Consider the following 26006-nt stretch of genomic DNA (forward strand, 5'->3'; position numbering starts at 1 on the left):
TAACCATATATAAAAGTATAACCGTGTACAAAGATTTTTGAACGCTCTTAAGGGGAGTTTCTACCTTTTTGGCCCAAAAACCTACTGTTTTTTCTGGAATTTTTTCTCGGAAAGTGTAGTAGGTACAAGGCTGAAATTTTCGCATAGTTCTCGGAAAAAGTTGATTAAAGCTTTATAATATTTTTTTTGCTGATCCAAATAAATTGGGAGAAAGGGAGTACCGAATAAAGGCGGCAGGTCGGCGGGGATTCGTTTTCATAGTGGAAATCCCAACTTCCGTCAATAAAATCTGAACGCAAACGTTAAAGATTTTCTTAATTTGTTCCCGCATCCGTGGTACTAGAACGATGGAGAAAATAGAAAACGAACTCACGAGGTAGAAACGCCCCCCTTAAGCGTTGCAATATAGTCTGCAATGCAATTATAAGTTTGCATATTTCTTTCGTGATCAGTAACACGGTACTAAGGCTATATTTTAGTTTATGAAATATTTTTGGAGAGAGTATGAACTCAGCGCTCTTTTTAACTTTGTGGTTATATCTACAGTTATAAATTTTATTTTTAATTTCTCTTTCTTGAGCAGTAATTGAATACTTAAGACATATTTTTGGTTATAGAAAAACACACTATGTTTTGTTATTTTTTTGTACATAAATTTTTTTGTAATAAAAATTTTGAGATGTGGCATTTTACCCATTGGCGTCAAAATAATATTTTTTTAAATTTTTATATAGAGAGAAATAATATGTATTTGGTTAATTCTAAACCTACTTTTTGAAAAAAAAAATTATGAATACTAAACAACTAAAAGAAGCCATTTACAAAATATACTCAAAGCAAATTCTTGTCCTTGGCAAATGAGTTTTATAAAATTGAGGTTATGAAAGCATTCAGCATTTGTTTTCCTTAGGACATTTTTCTCGAATGTCTCAGGTACTAAAATATACATAGAAACACTTTGAAAATACATTATATGGCTCACAATGCCTTGTGCATAATTGTTTTCTTAATCTATAATGTACTTTAGGCTAAGCACACAGTAAAGCGAGAACAAAACAACTATTGAACTTGAAATGTATGGTTGAATAGGATCCTATCTGTTTTTTTTTACATGTTTGCCCCCACATACTCCTCGCTCATCGATCCACTATGTGCTTAGCCTAATATTACATTAGAGATAAATGAGGAGATTAATATTCCATTAACAAAACAAATTTTAAATTTAAAAGAAAAAAAATTAAAAAAAAAATTAAATAAAAAATCTATTTTTAAATAAAATTAATAAACAAAATTTTTTTAGGAAAAGAAAAATTTTTTTAAAATAAAGAAAATTTTTTTAAGAAAAGACAAATTTTTTAAGAAAAGAAAAATTTTTTTTTAAAATAAAATTAATAAAAAATTTTTTTTTTGAATAAAGTTTATTTAAAAATTACTGTAAAGTTATATTCTCTTTGTAATATTTTTAGTGCGAGAATGAGTATATATGAGATATGTTATGTTATACCATATCGAGTTGTAATATTGAAATTTCATATCGTTTAAAATGTATATAAATGTAATAAATATATAAATGTGATAACGAAATATATATTAAGTTTAAATTGAACTAAAATATTAGTTTTTCAAATTCTAACTTTTATTGCTCGACTGTATTGGGCCTCATAGTTTTTTTGACAGTCGTGTGTCATCGCGTCTACTTTTAAGCGCGCTTTTTACAGTCGTGAAATTGTAATTTTATTTTTGGTGTGTCGAGTGCATTTCTCAAAATCATTTTTGTACGAAAAATGTTTCTTGATACGCCTCAGTTTGATTTCAAAAGTTTTATACAAAAAAAAAAATGCACAATAAGCTCGTGTATGCGAGCAACAGCACACACACTGGACACACAAGCACAACTACAACAAAAACACTCTAAATAATCTATGCTGTAGCAGCTTCTGCCGACACTGAGTTGAAGTCCACAATTCACATGGCGCCCTTGGCGCAACAAAGTAGTTTCGCCTCGTGTCAGGGCTCCGGGTATCATACACCCGACGACAACGATACCAGCGAATCGAGCTCAACTACGCGAACACATAGCAGCAGCAGCAGCAGCAACAGTAGCAGAAAAAGCAAGAAAAATGGTGAAAAGGTGCGTCGCGATAAGCGCATGCGCAATGGCGATATTGATGACAGCGCCAGCGACACCAGCACTGAAGAGTGCGTACATCTTATCGACAATGATACGGTGCAGCACAAAATACGCATTGAGTTCGCCGATTATGGCGGCTCCGATGTGCTGTCCCAAAGCGAGGCCACTGATAATGCGCTAGCCGAGGAGGTTGCTGTTGCTATGCGCTTGCGTTTGCCAGAAATCGGTATTCAACCGCATACACAGGTAAGTAGCACTATGGTGATTCTTTTATGTAACAAAACTCTTCAATTATTTTAATACAACAATCAACTGTTAAAGTTGAAGCCGACCACGCCTACTTCGGATCACACCACTATACCGTTAGATGGTTTTCTGGACGTGCAACGCATGTCATTCGGCTCAGGACCCAATTCGGATTTGGCGGCCGCCATACGCGAAGAGGACTCGGAGATTTCGAATGAGGTCTTCTCACCGCCTACTTATGTAACTTGCATCTATTTTACCTAGCAACATTAGTGCTCATAGTGTTCATTCGTGTGTGTGTACATTTTTTAGGACTCCGTTCAACAGCCGACATTGTTACACACTTTAATGGTGCCAGTGCCAAACTCATGCAGCCTCAATGTGAATGTTAGCGGTGCCAGTTCCAATATCTCCTCGAATTTGGTTACAGACGGTGCTGCCGGAAGTACTGGTAAACATCGTCGTCAATCATCGGTTAATGTTGTATCGTGGAATGAAACGGTTTCAGTGCAATGCGCACCCGATGAAAATACCGATCCCGCTGATGAAGTAGGGTTTGAATATAAAACTGTAGCCAGCAGGAGAAGGTGGTTGACAAAAGGGATATTTCGAAAATTTACCATAAATACTTTTTGGCTAATTCGTTGAAAATATTTAATTTAGACTTTGAAAATCTTTAATATTTGGGCTCATATTACGATGGCGTATAGCTTAGCCTATACAATATAATCAGGATTTCAGAGATTACACAGTCTATTCTGCCCAAATATGCTATATGATCTAAAAATGTATTAAATCTCCTAAATATCCTGTTTTCGTAAACCTCGTATAACTCGGTTCAATTACGGTTCGTGGACCCGTTGAGGTTATGTTTTTTTGTTATTGTTGTAATGCCGGTTTTTTAAACCTTAAGAGATGTCTAATTCGCTAGCTTTCGTTTATAAAGGACATATAAATTATTTTGCTAATGTCTTACGAGGTTCTACAGATTCACCTACAGTCGAATAGTCGAAATCTATTTAAATTAACATTCAACAAATTTAAAAAAATCCTTTTCGTCAAGCATCTTTCCCCTTGACTACCAGTCTACTCCAAAATACCCCGACTTATCTCAAATTAATAATAACAATCACAATTTGGCCGCGCAGCCTTCGATGGAAATGCCCGTTACAATGCGTGAGAAGTCGCTGCATCGTCGTCACCTCAGCCTCGGCAATGCCACATACCCGTTGGACGAGGAAAGCATGTTGCAGAATAGTAATCGCCGCTACAGTAATGTGTCATGGGCACGTGATGCCGAGGCGCAACGCACCAAACTACGACCGCACAGTTGGGGACCCGTTGGTACGGCCTATTATTTGGATTCGTTGATGAGCGAAACCGTCGATACGACGCTGCATGGACAATGTGATTTGGAGATTAACATTTTTTTCTCTTATGCCGCTCTAAGCATATGATTTTTTTTTTTTTTTAATTTAGTAATAGTATTTTGTAAATTGTATATATTTAACGAAGAAAATGTGTGATAATAGACAATAAAGTTTATTTAATTCAAACAAAAAACGAAGCACTGCATTTTGTAAATAACACGAAGAAAATTTTTTCGAATTACTAACGGCGTTTTATTGCGTAACTATTAACACTGTCTAACAAAAATGCTGTACAAATGTAAAATAAAGTGTGTAAAAAAGTTCTTTCTTTAATAATGTAACGTAGTTGAGGCGTGTTGTCGGTGATCGTCTTGAAAATTTAAAGTAAATAATTTTTTTTTTATAAATATTCTTAACATTTATAAAAAAAAATGTATAAGCGTAGACTTTTTCAATAACTTTTTTTATATATATAATATATAAAACAACTAAAGTGCTTCCAATAGTCTTCCACAAGAGGTGGCTACGTAGCAAACGCATTTATGCCGCCATTTGTGTTATAAGCCTGGCTTCAGTAGTGTACTTTTATTATTGCCAGCACATTTTATTTTGCTTTCCGGCATTTTAATTAACTTTAATTATTTAAGTTTGATATTCAATTCATTTGTTTGTATGCTTATTACGTTTATTTTTTCTTTGAATATATTTTTTTGAATACTTCTAGAACATGGTGCTCCGAGCAAACTGCACAAACGGAAAGAGATTAAGTTACACGGACCTGGTAAAACCCATTTATTTTATACTCGCTTAAAAATATTCATTTTATATAAACACAAATGTTTATTTAATTATATGTTTAAATGATGTACTTATTGCTATTATGTTTATTTTAGTTTAGTACCCTCTTCGTTTATGCACAAATCGCTTGTTACGAACTTTATTACTCCCCTTTTATTTGTATTTGAAATTTTTTGAACAATATTTTTTCTTTAAGAATTGATATATCATTTTTGCTAATGCATTGTATATATCGTACCTATGCAATTTTTTCCTTGTAAATATGTACGAGTTTATGTGAATAAGCTTGCCTTCTTTCAAGTTTATCACTTTTGTATTATACGAGTATTTTACTTATTCCCTACTCTTTTGTATATTTGTATGTTTGCGTGTGATATACTATTTCTATTTATATATAATTATGAATATGAATGTGTTTGTCGTCGATTTTTTACTTATTGTATGTTTTTTTTTTTTTTTTGATATATTCAAAAAGTAACTTAGAATGTTCCAAGACTTTTTCATAATATATTTATATTCATATATTTATCTGTATATATTTTTTAATTATAACCTACATATAATAATAATAATTTAGCTTAAAATTTCAATTATAACTACTTTTAGCTTTAAATACCCTCAATTAGTTCGTATTCCTTCATCATACCTATAACAAAGATTGCATCTCGCCATCATATACAATATTTTTAGTTTGGGTTATACTAATATTTAGTACAAAGCTATTACGTTCTTTAAGGTAGTAGTCTGGTATTTTTGTCTTTTTTTTTTAAATTAGTTGTTTCGTGGCACTGAAGTGAGCGTCTCAAAAATAAGAAAAAGCAACAGCCACCCCCGGTGATTTGGTGGCTTGAGAATATCTGAAATAGCAAAATCAAAAAGATTATTTTTCTGTGAGATTGTCATTCTGTTTAGCTGGATTACTTAAACAATTGAAAAACAAAAAATGGTTGATTTAAAAAAATAGTGAAATTTTAAATAAATATCAGAGTTTCAGCTAGAGCTGTTGATGAGTAGAATAACATATTCACTTCAACCCAATCGGTTGGATAGAAAATTGTGTGTCATCCGGGGCAATCGTAAGAACGTTGTTTCGAGAAAAACGCTTTTAAAATTTCAACAACAGATTAAATATGTTTCATAGAATTATATTTATTATTATAGACAAATTATACTACATACCAATCGTCTATCCTTGATACGTATAATAAACCTTCAACTTCTACATAGTCCTCATTGTTAGTCACTTTTTGTGATCTGCGACTCATTCTGGCAATTTTAAAAAAAGAAACTGCGTTATTCCCCGCTTTCGCAATACATGGAGACGCTCTCGTATAGGTGCTATAACTTTGCCAATATTTCCATTTTCGTTCTAAAATTTTTACAGTGTTTTCCGTATACCATAGTACTTTCCAAAAAAAAAAATATCGATTTTTCCAAACCAAGTTATCAGACTACTACCTTAATGGTACCCTGAGAATATTATACTTATAATCGCTTTAATTTTTGACTACTTTTTATCATCTAAAGAACCTCATCTCAAATACTCCAAGAATTAATGCGCGTACAATTTATAATCGATTTTCCATCGGCTTTGTTCAATTATACACAAAGCTTATCCATAAAAATAAGTGTCAAAGATTCAGCTTCTGTCAGTTCTTCTGTTTTTAAATTGCTCAAACCCTTTAGCTGTTTTTTATTTTCATGGCTGATATACTTTCGTAAATGCCTCATAAAGGCTCATTTATTTAATTTTTTTTTACTGTCAAAAGGTAATTCTGTGGTTTCAATACTAGTTGATTGACCACTCCTGAGAATTACTAGTGGATTGACCACTCCTAAGAATTCTCTGCAATTGCTTTATATAACCTAACCTAACCTAGCCTTATTATCTATTAGTGTTGTTATCCTAACCTAACCTAATGAAAATACTGAGAAATGAAAATTAGTCAGCTCAAAATAAGCGAAACGAACCCGCAAGCTTTTCTCAGACAATTACTGTCAGCTTGACAAGATTCCATAGAAATATTTGAGAATTATCACTACAAAAAAAAAAAAAAAAACACTTTTCTAAATATATATTCAAAATTATAGCATTTTTCTACTAAAAAAAGATTATGCAATATTTTTAAACTATTCAAAGAACTTCAAAGTGACAAACCGAATTGCTGGTCGCCAAAATGTAGGCAACATACTTTTAACTACTTTTGCATATATGAAATTAAAGGTTGTTGTAGTGCTGCTGGCCATCAAGTGCGTTAACTTTTCCAATATAATTAAATATTTGAATTTTCTTTTTATTCAAAATTATAAAATTATCGAAAATTTTTTATAACTATAGCCAATTTCAACCATATTTTTTATTCTCTAAAAAAAGCAGTACTGAAATAATACAAAGTTTCGAAAGCTGATACGTTTTTTACTGAATACAAATGTTTAATAACCTCAAATTGTGAAAAAAATTCAAATTTTTTAAATATAATATAGTAAAGAGTTTAAGATGCAATTCGCAATAAAGTTAGTAAATAGTGGCTTACTTAGTTTCTCTACTTCATTTAATTTTTTTCCAGAAGTTATTAAACTAACTCATATAAGTCTAGGCATGTTATTAAAGCATTTAGTTTTTTTTTAAATCTGCTGTATATATATATATCGGTTTGAACAGTTTTGATGAGTCATGAGTGGTTGTAACTTAATTTATTGACATTTTTGTTTTATAAAAGTGTAAATTAAAAAAAAAAAAAAATTCTTAAAAATAACAAAAGGTAAATCTAAAATATTTTAAGTTTCATAGTTCCATAATAATAATTTAACTAAATGTTTAAAAGTTATTTATTATTAGAAAGTTTATTGGTATACGATTGTTATTAACATGTTTACTAATCGTACGTTTTTTAAACAAATTTTTATTAAATTAGTATATTTATATAAATGTATGCATACTTACTACAAAATTCTTATAACCACAAAATTTCATACCCATTTGATTTAAGCTTTAAATTCCCAGTATTTGTTCATATTAGAAAACAGTATTTTTAATCTTAAGTGTTATTTTGCATATTTTTGTTTCCTTAGATGCGCCCGATGCGCCTGTAGGTACTGTTGTCGTTGAACAATTAAGGCTGCCACATAAGAAAGGTTTAATTTGCGTTCCACTTTTTTTCATATATCAAAACAGTTTTGGTTGTTGTGGAAAGTTTAATAAATTTTGAAAACCAATAAACAAAAATAAACTATGAAATCGCCATGCAAAGTACTAAACACACGCGTTTATCTGGTGGCTGAGCCCCTGCCAAACTAACAAAGAATGGTTTAAATCACTTCGACGGCTTTTAGCACGCACCTAACTGTATATTATTCTATACAGCTATAAAAAACAATTAATTACTTTGTAATATCTGCAACTCGCGCTTATATTATATTTGTACTACTACATACATACCTACATAACGTAATTATTTACTAAAAACGTAAATAGAAATAAAATAAGTAAAATTAATTTTTTTTTTTAATTTCGGTGTCGATTTACTTACAAATGTAATTTGACTTAGCATTATATATTATATTGATTAGCTTAACATCGTTAGCCTGGTATTTAGATTCGAGTAGCTTTTTGAAGCCCACTGTCTGGGCATTCTTAACCATAAACTACTTATAACTCTGTCTTAGCTCCTATAAAACATTTGATCGTGTGTGTGTAACAATTGCTTACATTAATGGTATTTAGTAATCGTATTGTATATCTAAATTTTCAATGGCTGTTCATACTACTTGTATACTTGTCTGGTGTTATGTTTTTTGCTTCATTTGTACATATTTACTTACAATTTTAACAATATATATACAATACAAATATACTCATTTAATTGCTTTTAAACCTATATATTGGATTTTATATATGCCTCCGCAACTATTTTACTAATTACGCACTTTCTTTTAATTTAATCCTTGAACGCTTTTAGCGGTACGCGCTGGCGATTATTATATGTTCGAGGATGTTGACGATAAGTTTGAATTGGACGTGATTGATGATGAGCAAGATTTCCTCTCCGAGCAGGAGAGTGAGAAAAAATTGCAGAGACGTAAAACGGTCATACATGTGAGTATAAAAAAATATTAAATTACATATGCATATATAATATATACATAAGTATGTATGTATTAAACCAGTATTTAGTATAAGTAAACTAATTATTTTTGTGCTACATAACATAGACATGCCTACAAACATATGCAGATTTTAAGCGTATGCAATGTATTTGCTGTAGCCGCGAAGTTGTTAATACACGGCTAAATGAAAGTACAGTGGGTGTCAGCAGCATTCGTACGATTGTATTAAATTATTTACAGGCAAATTATTATTATTCAATTTATAAATTATGTAAATGAAATACACTATTATATACAGGGTTGCGAATTTTTTTTTTCAAAAATTGTGGACTAAAAATTAGATCCAAAATTAGAATGGAAAATGGAAAATTCAATATGTTTTTTATAATAATAATTAATTTTCAACTATTCAATGAGCTTCGAAGACAAAACCTAAATGCTAGTCGCCTAAATGTAGGCAACATCCCTTGCACTAGTTTTCCGTGGATGAAAAAAAAGTTTTTTTTAGTGATACACGCCGTAAAAAGGAAAAAGGTTTCAAATCAATTTAATACTTGACAATTTAAAAAAAAGTGAAAATTTTCGAAATTTTTTTAAAACTTTATCTAGTTTTAACAACATTTTTATTTTCGAAAAAAAAAGAAACGCGACTGAAATACTACAAAATTATTAAAAGGTATGATCCTTTAGCTAAATAAACAATCTTTAATAACTTAAAATTGTTAAAAAATTAGAATTTTTAATTTAATAAATTAATTGCAAAAATTTTCGAATTTTGCACACCTCAACTGGGAAAAATCTTGGAAAAAATTAATTATTTGACAATTTGTTTTATTAATAATTTGAAATTTTTAGCAATTTTTTTAAAACTGTAGCCAAAGTCAACTTTATTTTTTATTTTCTTAAAAAAACGCGACTGAATTAATTCAAAATTTTTAAAAGAGATAATATTTTGCTCAATAAATAATGCTTAACAACCTAAAGCTGTTAAAAAATTGGAATTTTTAATTTAAAAATTTGATGTATTGCCAAAATTATCAAGTTTTGCACTTCCCTACTTCGAAAAAAAAATTTGTTATTTCACATTTTTTTTTTATAAAAAATTTAAAAATTTTGGAATTTTTTTTTTGTTTTTTGTAATTATATCCAATTTTTACTATGTATATATTTTATTTTTTTAAAAGAAACAGGACTAATATAAAAATTTTCGACCTCTCCACAAGACCACTGAAAAAATACTTCGAAACAAAGTAAATATTTTACTTTTTTTGATAAAAAAATATAATATGAAAATTTACGATTTTTTTCTTTCTTGAAATTAATGCCAATTTTAACTATTTATTTTATTTTCTAAAAGAAACAGCGCTGAAGTCATACAAAATTTTGTAAATAGATTATCATTTGACCCAGTAAACAAATTTTTGGTAAATTTGAAATGGTTGAAAAAATTAATTTTTTTAATTTATGCATTCCATTGCCTTCCTTTGAATTCATAATGAAATTAGTAAATAATCACCGAGCAATTAAAGAGTTCCTTATTTAACTTAAGCATTCATGTTGTATTGTTGATATCTTTTTTTTTTTAAATTTCCAAACGTTCTTGTTTAATTTTTTTTCTTCAAATACAGGTAATTTTTTTTTTAATTAAATTAAATTTTTTCTTCATATACAAAAACAAACACATAATCTAAGCTCAAAATATATGTATATATTTACTCTAAAATATACTATACACAGATATTTATTTATTAAAAAAAATATTCGCTAAGGAATATAGTTGACACTCACTGTACAGTTACTATATAAGAAAGTGCTAATATTTCTACTAAATTAATCTATTCAACACTTGCTGCCCAAATTCGGATGCTTTTCAAAATTATAACCAAACTAAACACACAAAAACTCACTAACACTATCAAAAACATTGACACAATACCAAACAAAAAAGGTTTGGAAGGACATACAAACGGCCGAATTTCGACGTCAAGTTTATATGCGTCAGCGTTCATACGCTTCGGCGCCTGGCTCCCGCATTGGTATAAAAATCGACGAAGAATTAGAGAGCGAAGACGCTAAGGAGGCTGGCGCACGCACATCAACGCTATCCGAGCCGTACGACTATACGGGGCCGCCGCGCTCGGCTAGCGGCTTCTTTGTGAGTTAACGAATTTGCTGAAATTAGTATACAAAAATTAAATAAATAAATAGTTTCGATGTGTCTCGCTGTGATGCACCCACTCACTTACCGAAATGGACCAACAAAAAAAAATGCTGTATATTATACTCGTACAACATTTGTAAAAGAAAATAATCACGACTTTTAGAACCATCTGTCTTTTGTCAATGTGTAAATGCAATCAGTTTTTGCTTTAAACTCTTTTTATGCTAAATTTTATTTTGACTCACAAAGCGTTGCGCGTTAACCTTCGACCTAAAAATATTTGAAGTTCTACGCAATACCGCTACGTGTCGTTAAACTTCTGCTAATATAAGTGTTTCAAATAAAATTACCACCAAATACCCACAAATCACATATACACACATAAATATTTAACTAAAAGCACAAATTTAATTCGTTAAGCAGCAGCAAATAAAAATAAACACAATAGCAGTCACATCACTTAGTGATCGCTTCAACACTTTAGAGTTTACTACACACACTGCTTCTACAGCTAATATTCATTCACTGACACACATTATTTATATACATATATAGTCACATTTATTTAATAAGTAGCTCCTTAAAGCATAAACTTAATTTTGTCAGTAGTTTAACACTTAGTTTAGACACTGTACTGCGTAAGGCTAAGCACATAGTTATGCGCTGTATAGCGTCGCTCAAAGTGAAACTCAATGTATGAAAAAATGCGTTACTAAGTATTGCAATTGCATCCTCTTTATTTATTTGCTCATACCAAATTCTTACTCTGCGCTCCACTGTGTGCTTAGCTTTAGCTATAAGAAATATAAATTTCTTTTTAAACACCGCGAATTCCAAGCTGTGAATGCACATCTATAACACAAGTAAACAACTCATATATCGAATGTGTATATAATTATATATACACACACACATAACCACATTTTATTTTTAAAAAATGTCCTTAAAGTTTAGAGTTGCTTTATTAAACCATGTTTCTCGTATTAAAAATTATAATGAAATATTTTCATTCCGATCTGTAACAGACCGACATTAAGCGCAAATCTGAATCAGAGCCATCAACCAGCAAGGAGGCTAAAGAGGCTACAGAAATGGAGGAAAAGAAGAAGAAGGGCGATGTTGTCGATTCCGAGGAGTCTGAAGATGGTAAGAAAATAATTTTTTTAAAAAAGTAAAAATATTGCTAATTTATAATTATTTTTTTTTAATATTTAAATTAATATTAATTTTTATTTTTTGGTATTTAATAAATATTTATTATTATTATTATTATTATTTTTTTTATTTAATAAGTTTTTATTTGTTGAGATTTTTTCTAATATTTAATCTATCATATATGTATGCACATTATTAATTCAATCAAAAAAATGTTATTACTTTCTGCAGATTTGGAAGCAAATCCAATCGTTCGTCTGCTGGAAGGTTTTCTGGTGTCTGTGACAATTGGCTTACATCGTTTGTCACGCAACTACCGTTATGTTAATAAAATAATGTCCAATGAAAAGCGTTTGCTTAAGGTAAAATGTTTCATATATTTCGTGATATAAAATAGAAGGTAGTTCCTATTAATAACTAATGCTATCTTTTTGCTGGAACTATGACACTTCGCTCATTTATCTCTATCAGACTTTAATTTATGAAAAAAGTTTATAAATATTCAAAAACTCCAGTGTTCGTTATTCCTTTTTATATCATGATATTTTTTTTACATATATATCATGATATTTTTAGCAAAGATAAAATTTTATCAACATTTTTTAATTTTAATTTTTTTTTTTTCAGGAAACTCATAGCGTTAATTTGGTCTATGCAACCGATAGCTCGGTCTATGTAGACATCAAGGGTTTATCGCCAAAGTACGTAAATCGATATTACTTTTATAGATTACATATATTTTGTTTGTTGATTTTGTAAAGTAAAATTTTAATTGTTCGATTTTCGTATGCTTTTATGAGTCCTTACGTGTTACCAACGCTTATAGGTTCGAATTAGTCGAAATTCAGTGCATTAATTTAATTTTCTTCAATTTTTCATTTGATTGCTTGCTTTTATTATAATTATATTTTATTAAAATTTGTAAAAACAAATTTTTTTGTTTAGACTGCACTTTTCTAATTTCAATTTATTACTAGTATAATGTAACGCAAAAAAAAAATTAATCTATATTATTTTTAATCTATTATTTTTATAAATTTTAAATAATTTTTTTTTTTTTTTAACTCTAATATTTTTGTAAATAAGTTTATTGCTAGTATAAAGTGTACTGCAATCTTTACGCAAAAAATTTTTCTTATAGATTTTATATAATTTTTATAGATTTTTTATAATTTTTATAAATTTTTTATAATTTTTTTTTTTAAATATATTATTCATAAATTTTAAATAATTTTTATTTATTTTAAATTTAATATTTTTTGAAATAAGTTTATTGCTAATATAAAGTATGGAATAATCTTAATGCAAAAAAAAAAATGTAAAAAAATTTTTTTTTTATCTTGATTTTATAAATTTTAAATAATTTTTATAAAATTTAATATTTTTTTAAATAAGTTTATTGTTGGTATAATCTTAATGCAAAAAGTTATTAATTTTTATTATATTTTTTATAATTTTTTTTTAACTATGATTTGTATAAATTTTTATAATATTTTTATTATTTTAAATTTAAGATTTTTTTGAATAATTTTCTTGCTAGTACAGAGTGTGCTATAATCTTAATGCAAAGAATAAATTAATTTTTAAAACTTTAAAATTATCTACACGATTTTCAAAAGTTCATTTTATAACTTTTTTTATGTAAAAATTATTATTTTTTTAAATAAGTTTATTGCAAATATAAAGTGTGCTACAATCTTAATGCAAAAAAAATTATATTTTAATTTTTTTAAATCTATTATTTTCATAAATATTTATCATATTTTTTTTATATTAAATTTTATATTTTTCTAAAAACGGTTTTTTGCATTTCACTTTTCATTAATTTATTATTTTTATTTAATTTATTATTTATTGAAGTCAAAGTTTTATTGCGCCGAATTGTTTATAATAATGTTAATTATTTGTGATTTTTATACTTTTTTAACTTTAGAGTATATAAATAGTGCTATAATGATGAAGCTAGCTAATGTAACTAAAACCAAAATTAAGCAATTATAAAAAAAATAAAAAATTAGATGTATGTAAAATGTATGCAAATTATATTCTTTTAAATTTTGTGCATAAAATTATTTGTTTTTTTTTTGTAATTATTTATTTTCATTATTTTGTTCTTGTTCTTTTTTTGCATATTCCCACATATTTGTTTCGTTTGTGCCACCACATATACTCTGCGTCGCGCCGCAAATTTCCATGTTCATCACCAACCGCCACCAACACGTTGCCTCCATCAACACTATCAACAAAAATATAAAAAAAAACAACTACAACGTTTTTGCGTGTATTATTATTTTTTATTCGTATATCATGAATGTTTTTATGTTTGCCGTTATATACGATATTATTGCATTAGTGCTGAAAATACCCAACTAGCTGGCTCGATTGGGTCGGCATCGATTGATACACAAAACGAAACGAATACACAACCATTACCACATAGCATAACGAATGTGACCGATTTGAATACGATCACCTCAGACACTTCCCCACCGTCACCCTTAGAATCACACATAAACAATACACAACAACAACAAGAGCAAACAGCGGATCCACATGCCATTATTGATATGTCAGTGGATACTGTGGATATGCGAAATGATAGGTAAAATAAAGTTTACCATAAAAAAATGTGAAAAAAGTGGGTTTAAAAAAGATATTTTTAACTGTTTGTGTTTTAAAAAATACAAAAATAGTTAATTTTATAAAATAGAAAAAAAAAACTAAAAAATATTTGATTTTTTTAAACCCACTTTTGTTCACATACACCACTGTCACGTAACTCCTACTGTTTGTAAGTATTTAGTATTAATGTAGTTTTAGTAAAAAATGCCATGCTTGTAGCTGTTTGTAAGCGCTAGTCTTTCTGTTAAACATTAAAAAAAAATATATTTTTTTTTTACTTAAACTAGTTTGCTATAAAAAAATAATATTTCTAAGTATGTATCTTTGGTACTCATATATCACTACTAACACTTTATTCATTTCTCATCATTCTCATATACTTTTAGTTACGACGAGGATGGTACGTCCATGCAAAAATCGTAAGTATTTGCAATAGTGAAATATTTCGAATATATCAAAGTTCATATAACACTCTACAAAAATATATTTACATATACTATGAATCAAACAGCTATATGAAGAATGCAGAATGATAAATTATTTTTCTTTTACTAATATTTCTTAATATTTTTCCGAATACTATTCCAAACGTCATGAATACTTTTAAACTTCTCCCTTTATACTAAAGCTTTAAAGTGACATGTTTTCCATATAGCTCATAACCAATAGCTGAAAAAAATTAAAATTCATCAAAAAAAATTTCAAAATTAGCTACCACATTTTCAAAACTATCTACAAAATTTTCTAAATGAACGCACCTAGAAGTATGCTAAACATAACGTATATTAAACTTCAATTTAAAGCTCGCATGCACGCTTTGCTGTATGCGCATTTTGAAGAAGCATACTTTTAGGATTCAAGCAAAATTTTTTTTCCGAATATCAACTATAAACGAATTAGTTAACATATTTATAACAAATCTTACAAATTTCACTTTCTCAAACTCACTTGAATTGCCAATTTTTTCGACGTCACATTTCGCCCCCCCAAAAACACAAAAACGAAAACTAAAACATACACACACATACATTTACATATATATACCAATGTATGTTTGTATGTCTGTAAACTGCTGTGTGCGCATTTCCTTTATCTACTATTTTCCTAAAACCACCCACCTAACATCAGTCATAATTCGGTAGACTTGCCAAAGATTTGCATTAAGGCACCTTCATTCGATTGCAGTAACAACTATGTGGGGATGTTGAGTAAGCAATGGTCATATGAAAAGATGGACAGGTACTAGTTATTAAATATACTTCAATTGTCATCCAAATTTTCACCCTCTACTAAATAAATAGTAACATTTTAATTCAGTACCATTATATTTTTCACAAAACCAAAGCTTTTGCATTTTATTATAGCCAACAACAAATGCTCTATAATTTTCATTGGTTGAGATTGCGCACGTTTTTTTTAACCTTGAATTTTAAGTATTTCTAAACCAAATTATTTATTTTGTGTCTTGAAGGCATGATATTAATTAAAGTTTTTTTTTCAAAAATTGGCTTAAGGAAGTTGTCAAAATCTAAATATTTTGAAAAATTGAGGTTGTCGAGTAAAATATATTCCGTTTACCCGCTCAAATTACTAACCAATTCGCAATTCGTTATCCTTAAAAAATTGTACTTTTCATATCTCCTCGATCATACATATTTTTTAGCTACAGAAATGAAATTTATTATTGTTTGTTTTATTCAAAATAGTTATGAAACCTTAAACTCCGTTCTATTAATATTTCTAAATTCTTAGTACGTTGGTTTCATATGCTTTTACTATTTTCTCAACTTAACATATCAAATTAGTTTATTCCTACTTAATACATTTTAAAATCTACCAAAATGTTTTAACACACCCGATTGTTAAAGGAAATTGCTTGAAAATATTTTACTAAGCATGAAGCAAGATATTTGAAGCACTGCGTTATTTTATTGTTATTATTAAATATTATTAAATTGATATTTCAGAATTATTATTATTATTATTTTCTTAAGATATGTATTATTGCTATAATTTTTGTTAGTATTACTATTATTTTGGGTGTCCGATCTAAACACTTTGTTGGGAGATTTTAGCGTTGTCTTCAACAATAATCCATGGCAAAGTTCGTGAAGATATCCTGTCAAAAAAAAGTTTTCCATACAAGTACTTGTGTTTGATCGATTTGTTGGTATGACAGCTACCATATATGCGATTGTAGTCCGATATTGGCAAATGAGTCGACAAATCGGCTACTTCTTGAAGAAAGACGTGTACAAAATTGCAGAACAATATCTGAAATACTGTGAGACTGCTGAATCTTCTACTTCTCTGCCACTAAAAATATATTTTTCGATTAAAATATTTTGAATTTTTCTTTTTTTTCTGCCTTTTGCTATCAAATTACTTAGGTTTGATTATTTTTCAAGGTCTTGGCGAAGTCTCATTTAAAGTTTAGGCGCTTATAAAGTGCTTATCTTCAACGACCGTTACCAACATTTACTAAAGAATATATAGACGTTTAATTTTAATGCTTAAAATTTTACTTAAAATTACTTTAGTAACTTAATTAAAAAAAGTTTTAAATTCTCTAAACCAGAACAGGAGAGTGACTTCAGAAAAAAATAACAAAAAGATTCGTTACAAGAACTTGATTCCGATCGTGCAGTTTTTATGACAGCTTTACGTTATTGTTATCCGATCTGTAAAATTTCTTCAGTGATTAAATTGTTGCCACAGATAATAATCCAGGCCAAATTTCGTGAAGATATCTCGTCAGACGCAGAAATTTTCCATGCAAAAATTTGATTCCGATCGTTCAGTTTGTATGGTAGCTATATGCTATAGTGTTGGTTTATAGGGTCTCAGACGTTTTCTGCTGGGTGTTACAAGCATCATCACAAACTTAATAACACCTTGTTCAGGGTATAATTACGGAAAAGATTTGGACTGTTCTTAAGTTGCAGACTTTTCAACAGAAATTAAATTAAATTTACTAATTTTATATTATGTTCTTTATTACTTTAAGTACTGTTTATTTGTGTTATATTATTATTATTATATTTATTCTTAAGTGCACTTTACCCTATAAGAAATTGTGTTTGCTATTAAAAATCTCTTTTTTAAAAACGGCTAATTTATTCAATTAATAATTATTTCCATTCCAAATTTCAACAGCCACAGCTTGGTTATGCTGGAGGAAGACTTTACAGCACGTGAGCACAATATCATCATTGAGTTCCTCATTTCACTTTGGTATGCCTTGCTCTCGAATACGGACATAATCTGTTATTTGGTCGTGTTTATTAATCAGGTAATGCAGTTAAACTAATTTCACAGTAATCCGAAATGAAAAAAAAAAATAATAATTATATATAAACTTAGCCTATATCACTTCACTTTGTGCTTAGCCTTATGCAGTTAACAGAAAACTCGCTTAATTTTACTTACACTCCTTTCATTCGCTTACAGGTGGTTAATGCCAGCATTATTTCGCTACCGCTGCCTTTAATGGTATTCCTTTGGGGCACACTCTCATTGCCGCGTCCAACGAAAACATTCTGGGTCACACTCATCGCATACACACAAGCGATTGTGCTCATCAAATGCATATTCCAGTACAAATTGATTTGGGCCAATTATATAAATCTACCGAACGAACCATTGGCGCCGGCAAAAATTTTCGGCGTGGAATTGAATCCCAATTACGCAAGTTATGATTTGTTGCTGCTGTTGGTGTTGTTCTTCCACAGGTTGGTGTGCATTTAAAGACTGCTGAATATATTGTATTTAACTTATTTTGCACTCTCTTTAGATTCATCTTGAAATCGCACGGCCTCTGGAAGTCGGAATATAAATTCCCGCGTGGCGTAGCTAAAATGGACTCGTAAGTTAACAAAATAATAAGTAATATTTTTAATAATATCATATTTTAATTTTACTAATATTTTATTTTAAGAGGTATGGCAATTTCATGGACTTTTTCAAAATTAAATCCAAATCCATTTCGCATGAATTGAAATTAACATTTATATTCTAATTTATATATATATATATATTGTATATATGCTGTATATCCAGTGAGCGTTGTTATTTCGCAAAAAGACTATGAACTTATTCAAGCTGATAATGCCGTGAAACTTAGTAGCAGAAGGTATTTTGTTTTAGTACTAAAAAACAACTCTGGTTTCATAACCATAGAAATCGAGACAGTAAACAGTAGTATTGATATAAGCCATAATTTCTTGTAAGCGAGTCGCAAAAGATAACTCGTTAAGTTACAAAATATATATGTGTACTCGAACTCGTATCAGAAAGAGCCTAGGTGGAAAGATTCTCAAAAGAATAATAAAAGAACTTAGCCCCTGTTTTTCAACTGAAATATTTCCACTGTTGCTAAATACCTGCAAAAATATTGTATGCGAGTTGTGTGTTCCTTTGTCACTCGCTTACAAATACAGTTACAAACAGTTATAAACTTTGGGTATACAACCAAACACACACACTTACTAACAGCTTACTCAGTATGACTTATAAAAAAGTTTATAGAAAAAGACAACAAAGCTACATCAATTTACTATATTATTTATTATTTATTATAACTATTCTTAAGGTCCCACTTTTGACCAAACTTAGAAGTTTTTATGGCATTAAAACTTATCGCTAAGTTTACATTGAAATCTTCCAAGTCTCCGATTGACTATACGTTTCAATTTTGAAAATAATATTGTAATAACCTTACACTTGATATTTCGACATTATACCATAACTGGTCTTCAGTAGGTAAATTTGTTTTTAAATGCAGATTCCTATTCCTTAGCTAATTGCTATTAGCAAAAGCCGGCTTGGTTAGATGTGTGATGAGCTCAAGAAGTTTCATCGTTATATAGGTTTCTTTCGTTTCGCACAGTTTGATATCACAAAAAAAAACTTGTTTCTTTTACTAAGTGTGATGTGGAAATCAGCCGGAGCTAACTCAACCTAACTCTATAAGCGAGTGGCGAATTTATTTAATTTTATATATGATAATATGAAAATCAACATTCCAATATAATTAGAACTATTGTAGCAGTGTTTCTATTATTGTAAACAGATTTCATGTACATACATTTTAGCAAAAAATTATTTATTAAGTCTTCTCAAAAAAAATAATAATCATTAGTCACCACACCATTTTTACACATTAAATACGTGCATATATAAATGTTTCAATATAATAATATTTTTCGCACTCTTTTTACATTTCCTTGCACACAACTATGCTTACCTTGTTAAGGAGAACGCAGCCCGAAAATGAGGACGAGTTACAGTCCACTGTTAGCAGAATAAATACGATAGAGTATCTTAATGGGGAAGCTGCCAGTAATAACACACCTGGTTCTGCCGATGGCGTCCGACGACGTAGTAAAAAAGAAAGACGCAGCGATAATAGTGACGAAAATGTTGCCAGTGAAAAGAAAGAGAACGGCAATGACAATAGAAAAGAAGGTGGTGCCGATTCAGAGAATAACAAGCAAATTGTAAAGGCAACTGAAACAGATGATGTGGATGCTAGAAGCGAAAGAAGCAGCGCTGTGAGTTCAAATACCTATCAGCGACGACTGAAACACTTAAAGTGCGTATCAATAAAATATATTTCATATATATTTTTTTTAAAGAAATAAATTCTGTATTACTTTTAGACGCGCCAAGTACCTGTCGTCTGTGCGGAAATTCTTCTCGAATTTACTCTCAAAGTCGCGCCTGCCAGCCGATGTGTATGCGTTAATGTTCCTATGCGATTTTATCAATTTCTTCGTGCTGCTCTTTGGCTTTACAGCTTTTGGCGTAAGTTATAGTTGTATATATAAGCATATATAAAGTAGTTAATATATACACTGGTGGTCAGATGAATAGTAACCATATGCATAAATTTTGGACAAAGTTTAAAGCTTTGCGTTTTCTAATTTTCGTTGTACTATGATTAAAATTTTCATACAAATATTTATTAGAATTATATATTTATTAGAACCAACAAATAATACTAGTGGTCGATAAAAACTTCATGGTATATTAAGTTTACCACGAAGTTTGTAAATCCTAGAAAATTTATTTAAAAAAACGTTGGAGACTATAAAGTATATATATATAAATAATCAGCATTACAAGCTGAGTCGGTTTAGCCATGGCAGATTGTCCTTCTGTCTGTCTATATATACGGAAACTAGTTCCTCAAATTTTGAGATATCGATCTGAAATTGTGAACACGTCATTTTTCTGCCCAAGGAACACCTATTTTGTCGGAACCGCCGATATTGGACCACTATAGCATATAGCTGTCGTACAAACTGACTAATAAAATTCAAAATAAGGATCTCTTTATACCATTTTATGCTATAAGAAATTCACTTGTAAAGGGAAGTATAGCTTCGGTGCCGCCAAAGTTAACCTTTTTTTTTAGTTTCATAAACAAATAAGTTAGAACAAACAAATAATTGAAATGTTCGAAAAAAATTTGTTCTTACTTATCTGACCGCCAGTGTATAAAATATATATAAGTATATACACATATATGTAATATATGTACAATAATATAGATAATTATTTTAGTTAGATATTTTAGCATTATTATTTAGTTTTCAATGTCTTAGTAAAGAAATATCCCTGACACTTAACTTTTAAGTTTTTTTCTTAAATAAATTAATTTTTTTATTAAATTATTTTTTTTATTAAATAAATTATTATTAATTTCAATTATTATCCGCTCTTAGTCTCAACAATCTGACAGCGCTGGCGGCGTACAAACATATTTGGAGGAGAATAAAGTGCCGATACCCTTCCTCATCATGTTGTTGGTGCAATTCATGTTGATCGTCATCGATCGCGCCTTGTACTTGCGTAAAGCGCTCTTGCACAAAATCATATTCCATTTCCTCTCTGTTATTGGCATACACATTTGGATGTTCTTCATTGTGCCGGCGGTAACGGAACGCAGTTTCTACTCGTTGGCGCCGCCGATTATTTTCTATATCATCAAATGCTTCTACATACTGTTATCTTCATATCAAATCAAATGCGGTTATCCGAAACGTATCTTAGGCAATTTCCTAACAAAGAGCTTCTCACTAATCAACATGTTGGCCTTCAAAGTGTAAGTCTACATTTCATCTACACGCTTACAAATTTATTACACGCATATTCATTTAATTACAGTTACATGGCGATACCGTTCTTATACGAGTTGCGCACAATACTCGATTGGGTCTGTACGGACAGCACAATGACGCTCTTCGATTGGCTGAAAATGGAGGACATATTCGCGGATATATATTTCATTAAATGCAGTCGACAAATGGAAACTGATTTTCCCGCTATACGCGCGACGAAGAAACCGATTTTAACAAAACTAATTATGGGTGGCTTGTTCATAATCGCCATTGTGATCGCGCTCTGGGGTCCCTTGTGCATCTTTGCGCTCGGCAATGCGGTGGGTCAATCGAACACACCACTGCAAGTGAGCATTTCTATACGTATCGGTTCGTATGCGCCCATCTATCAAACGAATACGCGCGATAATATTATCGCCTTCGACGACGCCATGTACAGTGATATGAAAGGTGCCTATGATAAGGATCGTGCGGCGATTACATTCCTTAGCAGCTATGATGCAACTGATATTGCGGCCATTAAACTGCCTGGTAATTCGCCATCGCTGTGGAATATCTCACCACCGGATCGTATGCGCTTGCTGGAGGAGTTGAAACAGAATGGCACAATTGTCGCTAGCTTTGCCTATTCGATTACACGCATACCGCCCGATAAGAGCTTGATGGGCACAGTATCGGATGAGATTATCTTCCAGATGAACGAAACATTTGCATGGCGTGAAGATCTGATTACTATGCTGGAGACAAATGGCACCTCGAAAGTGGTGCCGCTACCCGATTTGGTACCGAAGTTTGTTAAGGTAATTTTCTGTTGCGTATAGTTACACACGTATAGAAACGGTATTTTTAATTCTTGATATTTAATTACAGATTTTGAATTCTGGCGATGTTAGCATCGTGCATCAACTAATGCCAGTTGGACAAAGTGCGTAAAAAAATGTTATAGATATAAATATCCATTCTAATAACCACTCTATCGCATTACAAATAAATTTTCAGCTTATCGCCCGCTGCTACTACGCATGCGCACAAGTTCATCGGCGCGCATTTGGTGGGAAATCGCGGACTTCTGCGACGATAAGTTCCACGAGGATATATTGAAAAAATTACCTTTGGATAAGTGTAATTCAGGCATCGTTATATATACATTCAATGACAAGAAGTTCCCGTCGACATTTAGTTTTATAACAAAAGGCGGGTAAGTAAATGCAAAACAATATAAAAGCAAATTTTTTTTTAGTAATAGAGAAGTGAGAGCTTTACTTATTTTGAAGTGGAAGTATGGTATAGTATTCAATAGAGATAAAGTATATATATAAATGATCCACATGTCGATCTGAGTAGATTTAGGTACGTCCGTCTGTCTGTATATACGCGAACAAGTCCCTCAATTTTTGCGATATCGGTAAGAAATTTTGCATACGTCCTTTTTTCACCAGGAAGCTGCTAATTTGTCGGAACCGCAGGTATCGGCTAACTATAGCATATAGCTGCCATACAACTGACCGATCAAACTCGAGTTTTTGTATGGAAAACTTTTTTATTTGATGAGTCATCTTCACGAAATTTGGCATAAATTATTATCCAAGGCATAGCTACAATCTCCGAATATATTATTATTATAGCATGTACTAGCTGTCATTCAATCTGACCGATCAAAATCTAGATAAAATCTTCAATCATGTAAAGGCATTTAACAGGATTGCAGCAGTAAATAAAAATGTTTTTGTCCAAAAAAAATTTTTTTTTCTAATCTCCAGATTTTACCCTCAGGCTAAGCAAAAAAAAATTTTTTTTTTCGCTCCACCCTAATGTATATGTACATATGTATGTTTTTGTTATATTATTTTTAAACCTTTTCCTCCATCTCCACAGCATTCTCGGCGTGTACACAACGTTCGTAATTGTGGCTTCACGCTTCTTCAAGTCCTTCATCGGTGGGCAAAATCGCAAAATTATGTTCGAAGATATGCCTTATGTGGATAGAGTGTTACAATTGTGCCTTGATATCTATTTGGTAAGTCTCAAAATAAGTTATATTCATATATATTTCTAAAAATGCATATATATAAATGAAATTTCTTTGGGATGATTTATCAAACAAAAACCTTTCATTTACCCTCCCCAAAAGGTAAGAGAAGCGCTTGAATTTGCGCTAGAAGAGGATCTATTCGCCAAATTAATCTTCCTATATCGCTCGCCGGAGACGATGATAAAGTGGACGCGTCCCAAAGAGGAGGCTGATGATGAAACCGATTCGGAGTCGATGCGCAGTCGCGCTAGTGGACGTGCGACTAGATAAAATGTAGACAAATGTTAAACGCACTGATTTTCTCACTTAACAAACAAAACTCGAAAATATTTCACACACCATTTGCATACGTACATATATATAAGTCTTACAATTCTTAATTCCACATTTCGCTGCACAAGCCAAAAAAAAAACAGTTTTGTCGTTTTTTAAGCATATTCAAACATTTTTTTCCCGTTTATAGCATTTCTAACTGTTTGTTGCCACAGCAACTGCGTTCATATATCGATTTTTATATCGATATGGGTATAGCGTTTCCCAGAAAAAAAAAATGCAAAAAAATGTATATAATTTTTGAACCAACATTTTTTTTTTTAAACACCCCTATTAATTTTGGGGTTATATAAATTAGTTATGGCTATCTTTAATTGTATAAATTTTAAGCGAAAGCCCATTAAAAACTCGAGTTCAAATATAAACATTTTGTTACGAAACTGAATTATTGTCATATATTCTATTGAATTTCTAATTTATCTGTTTTTAACTAAATTCTCGCTATTGTGACGGCTTTTCTCTATTTAAGTGGTCTTTCTGTACCGCGGTGTGCATTTAAGCGTTAAAAAAATTAAAAATTATTTTTTAATAAATATTTAAATTAATTAGAAGTTCATTTATTCAATCATGAATATGGTAACACCTTTTGTCTATAAGCCTAACCCAGTGTATATTACTGAGGTCCGTTTTAAAATTATTATTGAGAGTTCATAAAAAATATTGAAATATTGATTGTGACATACAAGCCTTCATATAATTGCCGCTATTAACTTATAATTTTTTATATATTAAAATTTAAATACTATTATATTTTTAATTTTGGGAAACATTATACAAGCGCGTTCGATTTCATAGTTTTTTTTTTTCTTTTAATTCTTGTGGTTAAACCTTGTCTACAGTTGTTTTCATAAACTCAGACTTCAATACACGCACACACATACACACACCTATGCATACATATATACATGAAAATACCCCAAAAGAACTGCCGTTAATTAATGTTGTAAACTATTTTTTATTACAAAAACCAAAAACAAAAACTGGATATTAAGCTAAGTAATGAAAAAGATGCTGGTGTAGTAGCGGGTGGGTAGGGGGCATATTTTGTAAATGTAAGTGAAAAGCAACAGAAACATATTAATTTTGATGTTTGTATTTAGAATAGTGTTTACCGTTTCGCAATAATAAAATCGAACAAAAAAAATAAATTAATAAAACAACAATAAAAATACGGAATAAAGAGAAACTACTGCTTAAATAGCTGTACATTGTGCGTAGTATAACTGTGTAAGCTACAACAACAATAAAACATAAAATAATAACGAAAACACGAAACCAAAAGTAACATATAACACTTTAACATAAAACTATTAGTAATGAAACAAACAAAAATAAAATATATATATATATATATATAATATTAAGAAGTCATATTCAGGGATCTTTAGCATTTTATACTGAATTTATGTTTTTAGTTTTCTAAATGCTTAATGAAAATACGAAAATATAAGCAAAAATGAAACAACAACAATACAGTAAAAACTAAACGAATTGATTAGTGTTAAGAAAAAAATTCTTCAAAATAAAAACTAAAATAGAAATTTATTTTTTTAATAGAAACGGGTATAGAAATTTGCGTTCACACGCGCTCACTGGCAAATTTTGTATAAATTATGATTTATTTTTATAATTTTTTTTATTGTTTTTGTTTTTTTTTTAAGTTTCAATTTATCACAAGAGCAAAATTTAACAAAACCAAAACAATTTTTTTTTTGTAATAATTTTTTGCTTTAATTATGTTTTTAAGTGTGAACTTATTGCAACAAAAAAAATATGGCAATTTTGTATAAATTTTTTTTGTGATATTTATTACTTTTTTTCGATTTTTTTCTTTGTTATAATTTTTTTTTTTGTTTTGTTTGATTTATTGCCAAAAAAAATTTTTTTTGTTAATTAATTGGACTTATGAAAAAAATTATTCCTTTTT

At 29.9% G+C, this 26006-nt stretch overlaps 2 protein-coding genes and 1 pseudogene across 8 annotated transcripts in view; all 3 read left to right on the top strand.

Moving 5' to 3' along the window:
* Piezo (piezo type mechanosensitive ion channel component) overlaps window positions 1–25060 on the top strand; it is a 69511-nt gene extending 44451 nt beyond the window's left edge. For 2 of the 7 annotated variants that reach the window (XM_014237470.3, XM_036368408.2), the window contains 19 exons: window positions 4472–4528; window positions 7618–7680; window positions 8505–8641; window positions 11839–11959; window positions 12200–12330; window positions 12596–12669; window positions 14322–14570; window positions 14977–15009; window positions 17747–17882; window positions 18041–18321; window positions 18384–18455; window positions 19845–20183; window positions 20251–20395; window positions 21319–21698; window positions 21761–22514; window positions 22585–22639; window positions 22714–22912; window positions 23590–23731; window positions 23846–25060. In XM_014237470.3, the coding sequence (XP_014092945.2) occupies window positions 4472–4528; window positions 7618–7680; window positions 8505–8641; window positions 11839–11959; window positions 12200–12330; window positions 12596–12669; window positions 14322–14570; window positions 14977–15009; window positions 17747–17882; window positions 18041–18321; window positions 18384–18455; window positions 19845–20183; window positions 20251–20395; window positions 21319–21698; window positions 21761–22514; window positions 22585–22639; window positions 22714–22912; window positions 23590–23731; window positions 23846–24016 (3539 nt within the window). In that variant the 3' untranslated portion in view covers window positions 24017–25060. Of the gene's footprint in view, window positions 1–4471; window positions 4529–7617; window positions 7681–8504; window positions 8642–11838; window positions 11960–12199; window positions 12331–12595; window positions 12670–14321; window positions 14571–14976; window positions 15010–15718; window positions 15830–17746; window positions 17883–18040; window positions 18322–18383; window positions 18456–19844; window positions 20184–20250; window positions 20396–21318; window positions 21699–21760; window positions 22515–22584; window positions 22640–22713; window positions 22913–23589; window positions 23732–23845 lie in introns of all 7 variants that reach the window. The other 5 variants (XM_070107398.1, XM_036368407.2, XM_036368410.2 and 2 more) reach the window with 5 other exon arrangements.
* LOC138856397 (uncharacterized) lies at window positions 1909–2641 on the top strand. Its single transcript, XM_070107508.1, has 2 exons — window positions 1909–2377; window positions 2459–2641. Exons 1-2 carry the CDS (start codon window positions 1970–1972, stop codon window positions 2639–2641), a joined length of 591 nt encoding a protein of 196 aa, XP_069963609.1. The 5' UTR covers window positions 1909–1969.
* LOC138856398 (uncharacterized) lies at window positions 2698–3903 on the top strand (annotated as a pseudogene).
* Window positions 25061–26006: the final 946 nt, after the last annotated feature.

The sequence above is a fragment of the Bactrocera oleae genome, chromosome 3, assembly GCF_042242935.1.
Source record: "Bactrocera oleae isolate idBacOlea1 chromosome 3, idBacOlea1, whole genome shotgun sequence".
Classification (NCBI taxonomy): domain Eukaryota; kingdom Metazoa; phylum Arthropoda; class Insecta; order Diptera; family Tephritidae; genus Bactrocera; species Bactrocera oleae.